The sequence below is a fragment of the Muscardinus avellanarius genome, assembly GCF_963383645.1.
Source record: "Muscardinus avellanarius genome assembly, chromosome: 11".
In the NCBI taxonomy this organism is placed as follows: Eukaryota; Metazoa; Chordata; class Mammalia; order Rodentia; family Gliridae; genus Muscardinus; species Muscardinus avellanarius.
The window spans coordinates 69,911,579-69,926,910 of NC_137797.1; the positions used below are offsets into that span (position 1 = coordinate 69,911,579).

Genomic DNA, 15,332 nt, shown 5'->3' on the forward strand with positions numbered 1-15,332 from the left:
TTGAAAGTTTGTATAAATCCCCACTCCAATTTTAAAAAGTAGCTTTCTAGTATATAACATGTATTTCACAGAGCCTTAACTGAAATTTGGGAATAGGTTGCTCTAAGTGTGTGAACATATTATTTGTTTATGAGATTTGATTTGAGATTTTGGGTGTTTTTTTTGTTGTTGTTGTTGTTGTTGTTGTTTGTTTGTTTTTCGGCCCTGGGAATGGAACCTGCCCCCAGCCCTATTTTTTATTCCTTATTTTGAGACAGGGTCTCACTAGGTTGCAAAGGGCTTCACTAAGTAGCTGAGGCTGTCCGCAAACCTCCGGTCTCAGCCTCCCAAATGCTGGGATTACAACTGTGTGCCACCACACCCAGCATGATGTTTGATCTTGGATTTATTTAGGTTCTATGTTTGACTTGCTTCTTAAATGATTTAATTATGTTAGCTTAAATATTCAAAACAAAAATTAGGCCGGGCGTGGTGGCACACGCTTGTAATCCCCGCGCTTGGGAGGCGGAGACAGGAGGATCGCGCAGGTTCGAAGCCAGCCGCGCGCTGGCTTAGGAGACCCTGTTTCCAAAATGAAAATGTAAAAATAGGTCTGGGAGTGTAGCCCCGAGGTAGAAGGGCTTCCAGGAACCCCAGTACCACCAAAAAAAAAAAAAAAAAAAAATTAGGAAAAAAGAGACATTATGTTGAAGGGATACATATAACGAGGGCCTGAGATAAATTAATTACTAAATTTGAACACCAAATTTTAATTGTGCAGCTCAGGTTAAAATATTTATTTATTTATTTTAAAAAGATAATGCCAGCCAGGCGTGGTGGCACATTAGGGAGGCAGAAAAAGGAGCATCGTGGTTTTCAGCCAGCCTCAGCTACTTAATGAGGCCCTCTGCAACTCAGAATGTTTCAAAATAAAGAATAAAAAATAGGGCTGGAGTTGTATTTCAGAGGTAGAATGCCCCTGAATTCCATCCCTATTACCGTAAAATAAAAGGAAATGAAAATGAAGAGACAATGTTAGTCTTCCTGTGTTGCCCAGGCTGGCCTCTGAATCCCGAGTTTATGTAATCCTCCTTGCCTCAGCCTCCCAAAGGTTGGGACTATAGGTGCACACCACTGTGCGGGGGTAAAAAGAACAAAAACACCTCTTTTGACAAAAAAATCTTGCCAGGCATGGTGGCACATGCCTGTAATCACATTATTTGGTAGGCTAAGACAGGAAAATTGCAGATTCGAGGCCAGCTTCAGCAACTTTGTGAGATCCTAAGTAATTCAGTGAGACTCTTTCAAAATAAAAAATAAAAATCACTGGGGTGTAACTCAGAAGTAGTTTCCCTGAGTTTAATCAATACCACAAAACACAGCAACAACAAAAAGCTTTCTTATCATCCACAGGATGATGTAGGCTTCCTACAAGCAATTTCAAATATTATATTTGGTTTAAGGTTTGTGTTTTTAAATTTTTATTTTAATGCTGGGCGTGGTGGCGCACGCTTGTAATCCCCACGCTTGGGAGGCTGAGACAGGAGGATTGCACAGGTTCGAAGCCGGCCTCAGCTACTTACTGAGACTCTTAGCAACTTAGTGAGACCCTGTTTCCAAATAAAAATATAAAAAAGGTCTGGGAGTATAGCCTGGAGGTAGAAAGCCTCTGGGTTCCACCTCCAGTACCACCAAAAAAAAAATTATTTTATTTTTGTTTTGCATTTCATTATTAGGCTCAACTCCCCTCCCCTCCCATTAAAAACAAAGTAAGCATTAGGGAGAGGGATGATCCATACACAAAAGAAAGTTTTACAAAGGGAAAACAAGGTGTGGAGATACCTTCAATCACAAATTAGACGGCTTTAATTTTTTTTTGTGTGTATGTGGTGCTGGGGATTGAACCCAAAGGCATTCTACCTCTCAGCCCTATTTTAAGTTTTATTTTGAAACAGGGTCTTACTAAGTTGCGGAGAGCCTCACCAAGCCTCACACCTGCGATCCTCCTGTCTCAGCCTCCCAAGTACTGAGGTGTGTATCACCACACCCTGCTTAGACAGCATTTATTTTAAAGTAGCTTTAAAATTTTAAAGTTACTTAAAAAACAATTTAAAGTAATTGTTTTTCTGATATTTGAGAGGTTGGGACATTCTTATCAGGACATTAGAAAACCTTCTATGTCTTTTTATCTTTTTTAAAATTGGTTCTATACAAATACTTAAGAATTTTTAATTCTGTATTGTTTTGGCAATTAATATACTGTAACTATCTCCTATTTTATGGCATGTCTTTTTACTTTTTTTTTTTTTGGTGTTACTGGGGGTGGAACCCAGGGGCTTTCTACCTCCGGGCTATACTCCCAAATCTATTTTATATTTTATTTGGAAACAGGGTCTCACTAAGTTACTGAGAGCCTCACTAAGTAGCTGAGGCTGGCTTCGAACCTGTGCGATCCTCCTGTCTCAACCTCCCAAGCTCAGGAATTACACGTGAGCGCTACCATGCCCAGCTGCCCTTTTACTTTTGCCAAATAAAAAATGGTGGGAGACAAGCCGGGCGTGGTGGCGCACGCTTGTAATCCCCGTGCTTGGGAGGCAAAAACAGGAGGATCGCACAGGTTCAAAGCCAGCCGCGCGCGCTGGCTTAGGAGACCCTGTTTCCAAATAAAAATGTAAAAATAGGTCTGGGAGTGTAGCCCGGAGGTAGAAGGGCTTCCAGGAACCCCAGTACCACCAAAAAAAAAAAAAAAATGGTGGGAGACAGTAAATATATGATCATATTTTATTTCATAAATTTTTTCATGTATTTTCCTGAATATGTAAATGTGCATATTTATATACTTAATAAAGTAGTAATAGTAAAAGAATAGTCCATTTATTTTCCAGTATTTTAAAAATTAATAATAGTAAAAGAATAGTGCATTTATATTCCAGTTTTTTTTTTCCAGGTCTGGGGATGGAAGCCAGAGGCATTCTACCTCTCAGCTACACCCCTGCCCTATTTTTTATTTTGAAAGAGGGTCTTACTAAGTTGTGGAGGGCCTCACCAAATAGCTGAGGCTGTCTGAGAACCGCGATCTTCCAGTCTCAGCCTCCTGAATGCTGGGATTACAAGCGTGCACCACCACACCTGGCTATATTTCAGTATTTTTCATTCTGATAAATTTCTTGCAGGTTCCTTCTTTTCTTCCTTCCTTTTTCTTTTTGTGGTGCTGGGTATTGAATCCAGTGCCTTATGCATTTCTAGGCACGTGTGCTACCACTGAACTATACCCTCAGTCCCTTACAAATATTATTTATGCTGTAATTTTCTCATCAGTTTCAACTTATTGAAATTTTGATATCTTTCTTAGTTTTCTCAGTAATGAAAATGTTGTAAAACATGATTTATCCTCCTCCTCCCCTTAAAGTTATTAGGTTAAATTAACACATAACTTTGAACTATTAGGTCAAAGAATAAGAATCTATTATGAGAGCACAGATTCTTTTAAGTCTCTGGCTTAAGATTTATAATAAAGATTAAGACTGAAATGTTAGCCAGGTATGGTGCACACACTTGTAATCCCCGCACTTGGGAGGCTGAGACAGGGGACGCACAGGTTCGAAGCCAGCCTCAGCTACGTAGTGAGGCTCTCAGCAACTTAGTGAGATCCTGTTTCTAAATAAAGTATAAAATAGGTTGGGCATATAGCCCGGAGGTAGAAAGTCCCTGGGTTCCACCTCCAGTACCAAAAAAAAAAAAAAAAAAAAGACTGAAATGTTGAGCCCTAGTGTGTGCTATGAACTCATCCTTTCATTTTAATGTTTTTAGAAATGGTTCACCAAACCACCAGCCAGATCCGCCCCCTCCAGTCACAGATGTAAGTCTAAAGTTAAATGGCAATTATGTGCACTGTCTGGTCATATTTTGATGACTCTGCAGTTATGTAGAAATGCCCAACTTTTAAAGAATGTTATTCATTCATTCATTAAGCAGCTGGTATGGTGGTCCATGCCTATAATCCCAATACTGGGGAGGCTGAGACAGGAGGATCGCAGGTCCAAGGCCAGCCTTAGCAACTCCGTGAGACTCTCATCAACCTAGTAAGACACTGTTTCAACACAAAAATATAAAAAGGCCAGGGAGTTTAGCTCAGAGGTTAGAATTCTCTGGATTCAATCCCCAGTACCACCGCCAAAAACAAAACAAAACTATATATAACTGACATGAAACTGGTAATGCAGGATCCTTAATTTTTTTTTTTTTTTTTTTTTTGAGACTGGGGTTTCACTATGTTGTCCAGGCTGGTCTCACACTTGTGGGCTTAAGTGATCCTTCTGCCTCAGCTTCTCCAATACCTGGGACTCCAGGGACTTGTGAATTTGAAGAGCTTATTGTCTAGTGGGAAAGATAAATTCCATAGCTAGAAAGAGAAAGAAATTGATGTGTTATAAACAACTTGCAAACAAACTAGGTCTATCTGATTGTGTGTGTGTGTGTGTGTGTGTGTCTGTGTGCGTGCACGCACATGCACGTACACTGTAGAGGGAGGGGGTGGCTGTTGGCTAGGTAATACACAGATGGTTCTATTTAGTTACCAAAAAATGCTTTCTCCCTTTCAGAACCTCCTGCCAACAACCACGCCTCAGGAAGCTCAGCAGTGGTTGCACCGAAACCGTTTTTCTACGTTCACGAGGCTTTTCACCAACTTCTCCGGTTAAATTTGCTTTTCCTTTTGTTTTCCCCAGAATGGAGAAAACATTCTAGGGGCTTCAGGTTTACATGTGAGATGCATGCCCAAGCAAGTGCATGCGCGTGTGTGTGTAAGAGAGACATCTTAGTGTAATTTTCTGAGGAAATGAATTTCATAAAACCCTTCAGACTTTGTCATGAGCTGCAGCTGTGCTGTGAGATACCTGAAAACACTTCTTGGTGGGAACTCAGTATAAATTTTTTAAATATTTTTTTAACTCAGTATAATTTTAAAATGCTTATTCTAAACAATACTTTTAAAGATATATATTTCATATAGTATTTATCAAGGGGCATTTACAGATAGTCTGAAATTTCCCCCTTATCATTATATGGTATTTTACTTGCCAATCCACTTTTTTTTTTTTTTTTTTTTTTTTTTGGTGGTACTGGGGGTGGAACCCAGAGACTTTCTACCTCTGGGCTATGCTCCCAGACCTATTTTATATTTTATTTGGATACAGGGTCTCACTACGTTGCTGAAAGCCTCACTAAGTAGCTGAGGCTGGCTTTGATCCTCCTGTCTCAGCCTCCCAAGCGCAGGGATTACAGTGCGCCACCACACCCGGCTTCACTTTTTTTTTTTTTTTTTTTAATCCTTCTATGGGTTAGAAGATAGAGGGATAAGGCATACTTCCTGGTCAGAGAGCTCACTCATCATCAGGTATGAAACAGCAGCTCAGTTAGCTACTGAGCTGTCAGTGTCCCCGCGGAGGTGTGTGTGGAGTGACATGCTCAGCAGAAGGTCCGGCCTGAGGGGGCGCGCGTGGCTTGTGGGCTGAGGCTGGAGTGCCGAGGGAGGACTGCCGCAGGTAAATAAGGATGTTTCAGGCAGGAAGAATAACGTGCTCATTCAGCACAGTCAGTAAAATAAGAGCATAATGCTAAGTGGAGAAGTTAATTGGATGAGAGTGGGGACAGGACACAAGGCTGGGATCAGGTCATAACGAGCCGGATATTCCTTGCAAACGATTACAGATTATAACATACTGGTGAAGAGGTGTCCTTGTAATGGAGCCCATTTTTATAGTCATTAACAAAGAGAATTGTTGCCTTTATCACCCGTTTTCCTATCTATTCCAGGGGCAGATTTATTGAAACTGACCAGAGATGATGTGATCCAAATCTGTGGCCCTGCAGATGGAATCAGACTTTTTAATGCATTAAAAGGCCGGTATGTAATTAGTGCTAAAATATCAGTGAAGTTGGGTTTCAAGTGAATTTGGGTTCAGGGATTCTTCGCAGTACTCTAGACAATTAAATACATCTTATCAAAACATTTTTTAAAATGTCAGCTATTTTTCAAGGCCTTTATGTTACCAGAGAATGAGCATTTAACCAGAGTCAGCTTTTGGCCCAGGACACACTTTCCTAAGGAATGGTCACCCCAAGCCATTCTGAAAAGCTATGTTTCTCAATCCACCTCCTGGTATGGGAATGCTCGCACAGTCTGCCTCTGGGTTCAGTCTACCCAAGTAGGGGATCGTGATCTCTAAACGCCAAAGGCCAAAACACAGCAGGTTAAAAAAATAAATTCACGGGAAAAAAGGCCACTGCCTGCATGCTGTATATGAGTATGCGAATATGGAGAAGAATCTTGAACCTCAGCTATGTATTACGATTCACCATAATACCTCCCTTCTTTTGTGGTACTGGGGATGGAACCCAGAGACATTCTACCTTCAAGCTATACCCGCAGCCCTATTTTTTATTCTTTATTTTGAAATAAGGTCTCACTGAGTTGCAAAGGGCCCCATTCAGTAGCTGAGGCTGTCCACAAACTGCAGTCCTCCTGTGCAATCCTCCCAAATGCTGGGATTACAAGCGTGCACCACCACACCCAGCTTTATTTATTTATTTTTTTAATGTCTAGGTAGTGTTTTTCTTTTTTGTTTTATAAAGCCTTGGCATGTTAGACAAGTGCTCTACCACCTAGCTATATATCCAAACCAGGTTTCAAATCCAGTAAATCATTCAGGTGCTATTATCATGAGTCAGGTACTATTGTAGGCTCTGGAGATATATTAATGAGCAAAACAAAATTATAGAATTTCCTTTTCTTAAAATTGTACTGGAGGCATTCTAATTTCAAGCTACACTCCAAGCCCTATTTTACCTTTTATTTTTTTAATTAATTAATTAGTGTGTGTGTGTGTGTGTGTGTGTGTGTGTGTGTGGTGCTGGGAGTGGAACCCAGAGGCTTTTCTACCTCTGGGCTATACTCCTGGACCTATTTTATACTTTATTTGGAAACAGGGTCTCACTAAGTTGCTGAGAGCCTCACTAAGTAGCTGAGGCTGGCTTCGAACATGTGCGGTCCTCCTGTCTCAGCCTCCCAAGCGCAGGGATTACAAGCATGCGCCACCACGCCTGGCTCTTACCTTTTATTTTGAAACAGAGTCTTGCTAAGTTTCTGGGACACCTTTCTAAATCTCTGAGGCTGGCCTCGAACCTGTGATCCTCCTGTCTCAGCTTCCCAAGTACTGGGATTATAGACTTTTGTGCCACCACGACCAACAGAAATTACTTTCATGTGTGTGTCTGTGTGTGTGTGTGTGTGTGTGTGTGTGTGTGTGTGTGTGTATGGGGAGAGAGAGAGAAAGAGGTAATAAGCATTATGAAAAGTGATAAGAACTTTAAAGGAAAACAAAGCAAATAAGCAAAAACAAGGCTATGGAATATAGAGTACCCAGAGTATGTATGGGAAAGAACTCTGATGAGAAGATATGTAAGCTATTGTGAGAAAAATGAAGAAGCTGTGGATCCATATGAGGGAAGAATATCTTAGGCAGAATTCCTTCATCAGGCACAAAAGCCCTGAGTCAGTTTTAACTGGAGAAGAGGACATTCTTTAGTTTGGGTAGGAGGGAGAGAGAGAGGGGGGGGGGAGGGGGAGGGGGAGGGGGGAGAGAGAGAGGAGAGAGAGAGAGGGAGGGGAGGGGAGGGAGGGAGGGAGAGAGAGAGGGGGGAGGGGGAGGGGGAGGGAGAGAGAGAGGAGAGAGAGAGAGGGAGGGGAGGGGAGGGGAGAGAGAGAGAGAGAGAGAGAGAGAGAGAGAGAGAGAGAGAGAGAGAGAGAGAGGAGAGAGAGAGGGAGGGGAGGGGAGGGGAGGGAGGGAGGGAGAGAGAGAGAGAAGGGGAGGGGAGGGGGGAGGGGAGGGAGAGAGAGAGAAGGGGAGGGGAGGGGGAGGGGAGGGAGGGAGAGAGAGAGGGGGGGGAGAGGGGGAGAGAAAGAAAGAGAAAGAGTGTGTGTATTTTCTAGGGTCTCACGCATGCTAGCCAAGTACTCTACTACTGAGCTATATGCTCAGCTTTGAGTAGCAATTATTTAAGTGTCTGCTCGCAAATGATACTTCTAATAAAGAGTATTTTATAGTCCTTTCTTGAAATTTACTATTTTAAATAGTAGTAATGCTGATGGGTAAAACATGAGTCAAGACTTGTGGTGCACAGTGTAATCCCAGCGCTTGGGAGGCAGGAGGATCGCACAGGTTCGAAGCCAGCCTCAGCTACTTAGTGAGGCTCTCAGCAACTTAGTGAGACTCTGTTTCCAAATAAAATATAAAATAGGTCTGGGAGTATAGCCTGGGGGTAGAAAGCCCCTGGGTTCCACCCCCAGTACCACAAACACACACACACACAAAAAAAGAGTCAATGGCATCAAAACTAAATTAGTAACTAATAGTAAAACAAATTGTGAAGGAGATATATATTATTATTATATATTATATATACATATATATGATAAAGTAATAATATATATATTATGTTTTTGTGGTACTGGGGATTGAACCCAGAGGCATTCTACCTTCTTTAAGCTACACCTCCAGCCCAATTTTATTTATTATATTTCTTATTTGGAAATGGTCTTGCTAGGTTGATAAGAATTTCATTTATTGCTGAGGCTATCCTTGAACCTATGATCCTCCTGTCTCAGCCTCCCATGTACTGGGATTATAGGCTTGCACCACTACTACTGTCATTAAGGATTTATATTTATGTACCTCACAAAGGATATTGAATCAGGTTGGCTATACTCTTAGAAAATTTTAAAGGAAGATAAAATTCAGTGGTTGACAACTTGGGGATAAAAGAATGGATTTTTTTTTTTTTTTCCCAGTACTGGGGATTGAATCCAGAGGCAGTCTACTTCTGAGCTACACCCCCAGCCCTATTTTTTTTTTTTTTTTTTTTTTATATTTGTGTTTATTCTTCATTTAACTTTTCAAACGCTGCTATACTATAATTGAATATTAAAACAAAAACAATAGCAAGTAGTGAGCATATTATGTTTACAGTATTTTTCACTCAATCACTGCTGCATATAAATGCCTGCCCTGAGTGTTGTTCACGGGCCCATTGAGAGGCCTGACACTGAGCACCGCCTCTGGGTGACGTTCATCCTCCTCACGGGCTTCTCTGTTATAATGGCGCCGTCTTTCCTGATTTGGATCAAGTCCACCAGTTGGACTTGATCCGTCTCATCAGTCTCTTCCACTTCCTTCCTCTCAGGCAGGAGTTTTTCCAGCAGAGAGAGTCTATCAGGAGAAAGAAAGCCATTTTCAGGAAGGTTTACCTTAAACTCAACGATTAGGTGATCCTTTTCATATGGTCTATAGTGAATTGGCATGCCTTCCTTTAGCACACACTTCAAATCTCCATGCTTGACAACCTGACCTGGATGAGAGGTGATGACTGGGATTCAGTTATCAAGAGCAGACACTGGCTTTCGAAAGCCACACAGCGCTCCAACCAACTGTGTGTCCATACACATGAAGAAGTCTGCTCCTTGTCGAATAAAAACAGCACTGTCCTTTGATCTAACACAATGATAATATCTCCCGGCTCTTGGTCTTCACCATGGAATGTTATCTTCTGGCCATCTTTCATGCCTTTGTCAGTATGAACTTCTAGAATCTTCTCTGGAACTGTCTTCCTTCCATTGCAGGTTTACATCTGTCTTTAGGTCTGATCATTCCCCACGGCCCTGGCACTCCATGCACACACACTGAATTTGCTGACCCATTCCAGGTCCTATTTGATGAATCTTATCTGCAGTCCAGTACCTCGGCAGTTGGGCTGGCACTCTACTGCTCCTCTCTTACCACCTCGGCCTCCACATTTGTCACAAAGAACATTCTTCTGCAGAACCAGTTTTCTTGTTGCACCATTATATAATTCTTCTAAGAGTGCTGAGAACTGATGCACAACATTTTTGCCTCTCCAATCTCTCTGCATCCTTCTTCTTCCCCCCAAAAAAAATTATCGAAGATGTCCATGGGGGAGCCAAAACTACCACCTGCCCCATCCGCCTTAATTGCCTGTTCTCCTCCTTTGTCATTTAATTCCCTTTTCTTGGCATCAGAGAGAACTTCATAAGCTTGCAAAATCTGTTTAAGCTTTTCTACTTCATTGGGATTCTTTTTTTTTTTTTTTTTTTTTAATAAGGTCTCACTAAGTCGCAGAGGACCTCACTAAGTAGCTGAGGCTGGCCACAAATCTACCCTCCTCCTGTCTCAGCTTCCCAAGTGCTGGGATTACAAGCATGCGCCACCACACCTGGCTGAATCTTTCTTTCTTTCTTTCTTTTTTTTTTTTTTTTTTTTTTTTTTTGAGTTTTGCAGTACTGGGGATAGGACCCAGGGACATTCTACCTCTGAGCTACACCCCCAGCCCTATTTTTATTCTTCATTTTGAAACAGGGTCTCACTGAGTTACAATGGGCCTCACTAAGCAGCTGAGGCGGTCCACGAACTAGGATCCTCCTGTCTCAGCCTCCCAAGCACTGAAATTACAAGCGCGCACCACCATGCCTGGCTTGAATCTTTCATTTTTAAGTGAATATCTAAAGAGTTTTTAAAATAAGAAAAATAAAATGATCATATCAAGAGGTAGTTGCATACCTTTGGTAAATGCAATACCTTTTAAGGAACAGAAATTGAGTTTAGGCTACTTAGGAGAAGGTAATGAGAGAAGTGAGATTCTCCAGATTACTGTATTAGCAATTTTAAGTAAAATGCGTATATTGAATGTGGCCCATAAAACAATGATTTATACATTTTGAATATTTCTGACCATTACACCAAAAGTCACAAATTCAAATGACTACAGTGGCCACATAGGTAACATAAAATATTAACAGTCAAAGTTAGTGTTTAGTGAATAATGCATACTCTGAGTGGGACCCTAGACTGCTGGATGTGAGTTTTCAAGAAAAGTCAAAAGTTCAGAGGTTTATATGATGCTTCCTTTTGGAACTAACTCAGCTTGAACAAACAGCAACCACTGGGGATCTACTGAAATAAAACATATGAATTGTATTTGCTCTACACAATGTAGAAATACAAGTTCTCCCCTAAAAATGTGCCTACCATAAAGAATGGAAGACTGACAGCCCTTTTCTTCACCTCCTAGAATGGTGCGTCCACGGTTAACCATTTACGTCTGTCAGGAATCTGTGCAGTTGAGGGAGCAGCAGCAGCAGCAGCAGCAGCAGCAGCCACAACAGAAGCATGAAGATGGAGACTCAAACGGTACTTTCTTCGGTAGGTTGTTCTGAGCAGACCGAGACAGATGAAGACAGAGGAAGAGAGCTTATGGGTGTATTGGTAATTGCTCACATCTATCAAGTTTCTAATCGTGTCAGGTGCTACTCCCAACACTTTTCATGTCCTTTAATTTTGCAACTAATAATCTCCTCTTTGTTGTAGATTTTGTTATCCCCAGTATTTAAACGAGGAAAATGAGTCCTAGGTATATTAAATAACTTGTCCTAGGTCACATGACTAGCAATTAGCTAGGACTTGAACTCAGGCAGTCTGATTTCTGAGTCCTTCAGAAAAGTGAGCATTCCAGCCCGGTGTAATCCCAGTACTTGGAGGCTGAGACAGGAGGATCCAGAATTGAGGACAGCCTCGGCTACTTAGTGAGGCCCTCCGCAGCTTAGTGAGACCCTGTCTCAAAATAAAGAATAAAAAATAGGCCTGGGAGTGTAGCTCAGAGGTGGAATGCCCCTGGGTTCCATCCCCAGTACCAAAAAAAAAAAAAGAAGAAGAAAAGTGAGCATTTTTAGTAATGAGATGACCTGCAAAGGCAGAGGACCTTGACCCTGACCCCTGTTGCTCTCTACCTTTTGCAGTGTATCATGCTCTCTATCTAGAAGAACTGACTGCTGTTGAATTGACAGAAAAAATTGCTCAGCTTTTCAGCATTTCTCCTCGTCAGATCAGCCAGATTTACAAACAGGGGCCAACAGGAATTCATGTGCTCATCAGTGATGAGGTTGGTTTTCAATACAGCACAACTACCAGGTAGTATTGATTTATAAGGGGCCATGTCACAAGAGCAAGAGCAGTTCTACAGTTCTACCACGGGAAAATGGAATTTTCTAGACCAGAGGTTTCCAAACTTCTAAAACTTATTTAAATTATTGTTGTTGTAGTTGTTTTAAGACACAGTGTCACTGGACATGGTGGGGGACTCCTGTAATTCAAGTATTTGGGTGGCTGAGACAAGAAGATTGCAGGTTTGAGGACAGCCTCAGCAAGTACTGGGACTTTCATCAACCTAGCAAGACCCTGTTTCCAAATAAGAAATAAAATTGAGCTGGGGGGATATAGCCCAGAATACCTCTGGGTTCAAATCCTAGGACCACAGAAATATAAGAGAGACAGACAGACAGAGTCTTGCTGTGTTGCCCAGGCTGACCCTAAACTCCTAGGCATAAGCAGTCCTCCTACCTCAGCCTCCTGTGTAGCTGGGATTGTATGTCATCATGCCTGGCTGAGACTTTTTTGCTTTCTTACTTTCTAAACTAATTAAAAAAGAAGAAAAAAAAAACCTACATGTATCGCTTCACAAATCATTAAGTTTAAATAGTTAGCCAGGCATGGTGGCGCATGCTTGTAATCCCAGCATTTGGGAGGCTGAGACAGGAGGATCACAGTTTGCGAATAGCCTCAGCTACTTAGCCTCAGCAACTAAGTGAGACCCTGTTTTGAAATAAAGAATAAAAAATAGGGCAGGGAGTGTAGCTTGGAGGTAGAATGCCTGTGGGTTCTATCCCCAGTACCACACACACAAAAAAAGTCTAAATAGTTAGAAAAGATTTCCCATTTGGGGAAAAAGTTGTCATTTCTGGGCACATATATGACATTTATTTTATTTTTGTGTGTGTGGTACTAAGGGTGTAACCCAGGGGCTTTTCTACTTCCGGGCTATACTCGCAGACCTATTTCATACTTTATTTGGAAACAGGATCTCACTAAGTTGCTGAGAGCCTCACTAAGTAGCTGAGGCTGGCTTTGAACCTGCATGATCCTCCTGTCTCAGCCTCCCAAGTGCCGGGATTACAAGCATGTGCCACCACACCCAGCCATATATGACATTTAAAAATGAAATAGTAGCCGGGCGTGGTGGTGCATGCTTGTAATCCCTGCACTTGGGAGGCGGAGACAGGAGGATAGCGCAGTTTCGAAGCCAGCTGCGCTGGCTTAAGAGACCCTGTTTCCAAATAAAAATATATTAAAAAAAAAATAGGTCTGGGAGTGTAGCCCAGAGGTAGAAGGACTCCCAGGAACCCCAGTACCCCCCCCCACACACACACACAGTAGCCAGGTGTGGTGGCACACTCTTGTAATCCCCATGCTTGGGAGGTGGAGACAGGAGGATCACGCAGGTTCGAAGCCAGCCTTGCTGGCTTAAGAGACTCTGTTTCCAAATAAAAATATAAAATAAGTCTGGGAGTGTAGCCCGAAGGTAGAAGAGTTAACAGGAACCCCAGTACCACCAGAAAAAAAGAAATAGTAGCTAGGTATGGTGGTGCATGCCTGTAATCCCAATACTTGGAAGGTTGACACAGGAGGATCATAGGCTCAAGGCCAGTGTTTGGTAATTTAGGGAGAACCTGTTTTGAAATTAAAAAGGGGGACTGGGGACATACCTTATTAATAGAGCACCCCTGAGTTCAATGCCCAGGACCACAAAAAGAATAAAAGAAAAGAAAAGAAACGATTACATCACTATTCTATTTGCATTCCATGTAACCTAAATACAGCAGTAATTTTTTTTGTGTGTGTGGTACTGGGGATGGAACCCAGGGGCTTTATACCTCTGGACTACACTCCCAGATCTATTTTTTTTTTTTAATATTTTTTATTAGAAACAGGGTCTCACTAAGTTGCTGAGAGCCTCACTAAGTAGCTGTGCTATCCTCCTGTCTCAGCCTTCCAAGTTCTGGTATATTACAACATGCGCCACCATGCCCGGCAACAGTAATTTTTTTCTCCCGTGCTGGGGGTCAAAATTATAAGAGTGATTATAAGAGTGATTATAAGAGTGATTATAAGAGTGATTTAATATCAACATATATATATATTTTTTTTTTTTTTAGGTGGTACTGGGGGTAGAACCCAGAGGCTTTCTACCTCCGGGCTACCTTTCTACCTCCGGGCTATACTCCCAGACCTATTTTATATTTTATTTGGAAACAGGGTCTCACTAAGTTGCTGAGAGCCTCACTAAGTAGCTGAGGCTGGCTTCGAACCTGCGTGATCCTCCTGTCTCAGCCTCCCAAGCGCTGGGATTACAAGCGTGTGCCACCACTCCCGGCTTCGACATCATATTTTTATGTGTGGTACTGGGGATTGAACCACTCTGAGCTACACACTAGCCCTATTCTTTTTTTTTTTTTTTTTTTTTTTTTTTTGTGTGTGTGTGTGTGTGGTACTGGGGGTGGAACCCAGGGGCTTTTCTACATCCGGGCTATACTCCCAGACCTATTTTATACTTTATTTAGAAACAGGGTCTCACTCAGTTGCTGAGAGCCTCACTAAGTAGCTGAAGCTTGCTTTGAACATGTGCGACCTGCTGTCTCAGCCTCTCAAATGCTGGAATTACAAGCATGTGTCACCATGCCTGGCTTTTTTTTTTTTTTTTTTTTTTTTGATACAGGGTCTCACAGGTTGATGAGAATCTCACTGCTTGCTGAGGCTGTCTTTGAACCTGTGATCTTCCTGTGATCCATAGCTGACTATGTTGGGTCTGGTGGTGCACACCTATAATGCCAGAATTTGGAAGGTTGAGACAGGAGGATCACAGGTTCGAGGCCAGCCTCAAATATTTAGCAAGACCGTGCTTCAAAATAAAAAATAAATGGGCTAGGAGTGTGTGTGTGTGTGTGTGTGTGTGTGTGTGTGTGTGTGTAACAAGGTATGGAGCCTTTTACCTCTGGGATACATCCCCAGACCTATTTTATATTTTATTTGGAAATGGTCTCACTAAGTAGCTGAGAGCCTCACTAAGCTGCTGAGGCTGTCTTCGAACCTGCAATCTTCCTATCTCAGCCTCTCAAATACTGGGATTAGCAAGAATGTGCCACCATGCCCAGCTTCCTACTATATTCTTTTGAAACAAAAATTTATAGCTGAATGTGGTGGTGCACACCTGTAATTCCCATATATGGAAGATTGAGAAAGGAGGATCAAAGGTTTGAGGGTAGCCTCAGCAACTTAGCCAGGCCTTCAGCAATTTAATGAGACCCTGTTTCAAAATCAAGCATAAAATGAGCTGCAGGTGTAGCTGAGAGGTAGCATGCCCCTATGTTCAATCCCTAGTACCACACATTA

General features: G+C 42.0%; 1 protein-coding gene and 1 pseudogene across 4 annotated transcripts in view; one reads left to right on the plus strand and one right to left on the minus strand.

Annotated features, from left to right (window-relative positions):
- Nucleotides 1-15,332, plus strand: part of TFCP2 (transcription factor CP2) — a gene marked incomplete at both ends in the record, with an annotated part of 57,116 nt that overhangs the window by 37,072 nt on the left and 4,712 nt on the right. For all 3 annotated transcript variants that reach the window (XM_080705799.1, XM_080705800.1, XM_080705801.1), the window contains 5 exons: nt 3,790-3,838; nt 4,581-4,674; nt 5,794-5,884; nt 11,122-11,252; nt 11,846-11,988. In XM_080705799.1, the coding sequence (XP_080561925.1) occupies nt 3,790-3,838; nt 4,581-4,674; nt 5,794-5,884; nt 11,122-11,252; nt 11,846-11,988 (508 nt within the window). The remainder of the gene's footprint in view (nt 1-3,789; nt 3,839-4,580; nt 4,675-5,793; nt 5,885-11,121; nt 11,253-11,845; nt 11,989-15,332) is intronic.
- LOC308270300 (dnaJ homolog subfamily A member 1-like) lies at nt 9,016-10,124 on the minus strand (annotated as a pseudogene). Its single transcript has one exon. The product of its transcript is annotated as a dnaJ homolog subfamily A member 1-like (transcript).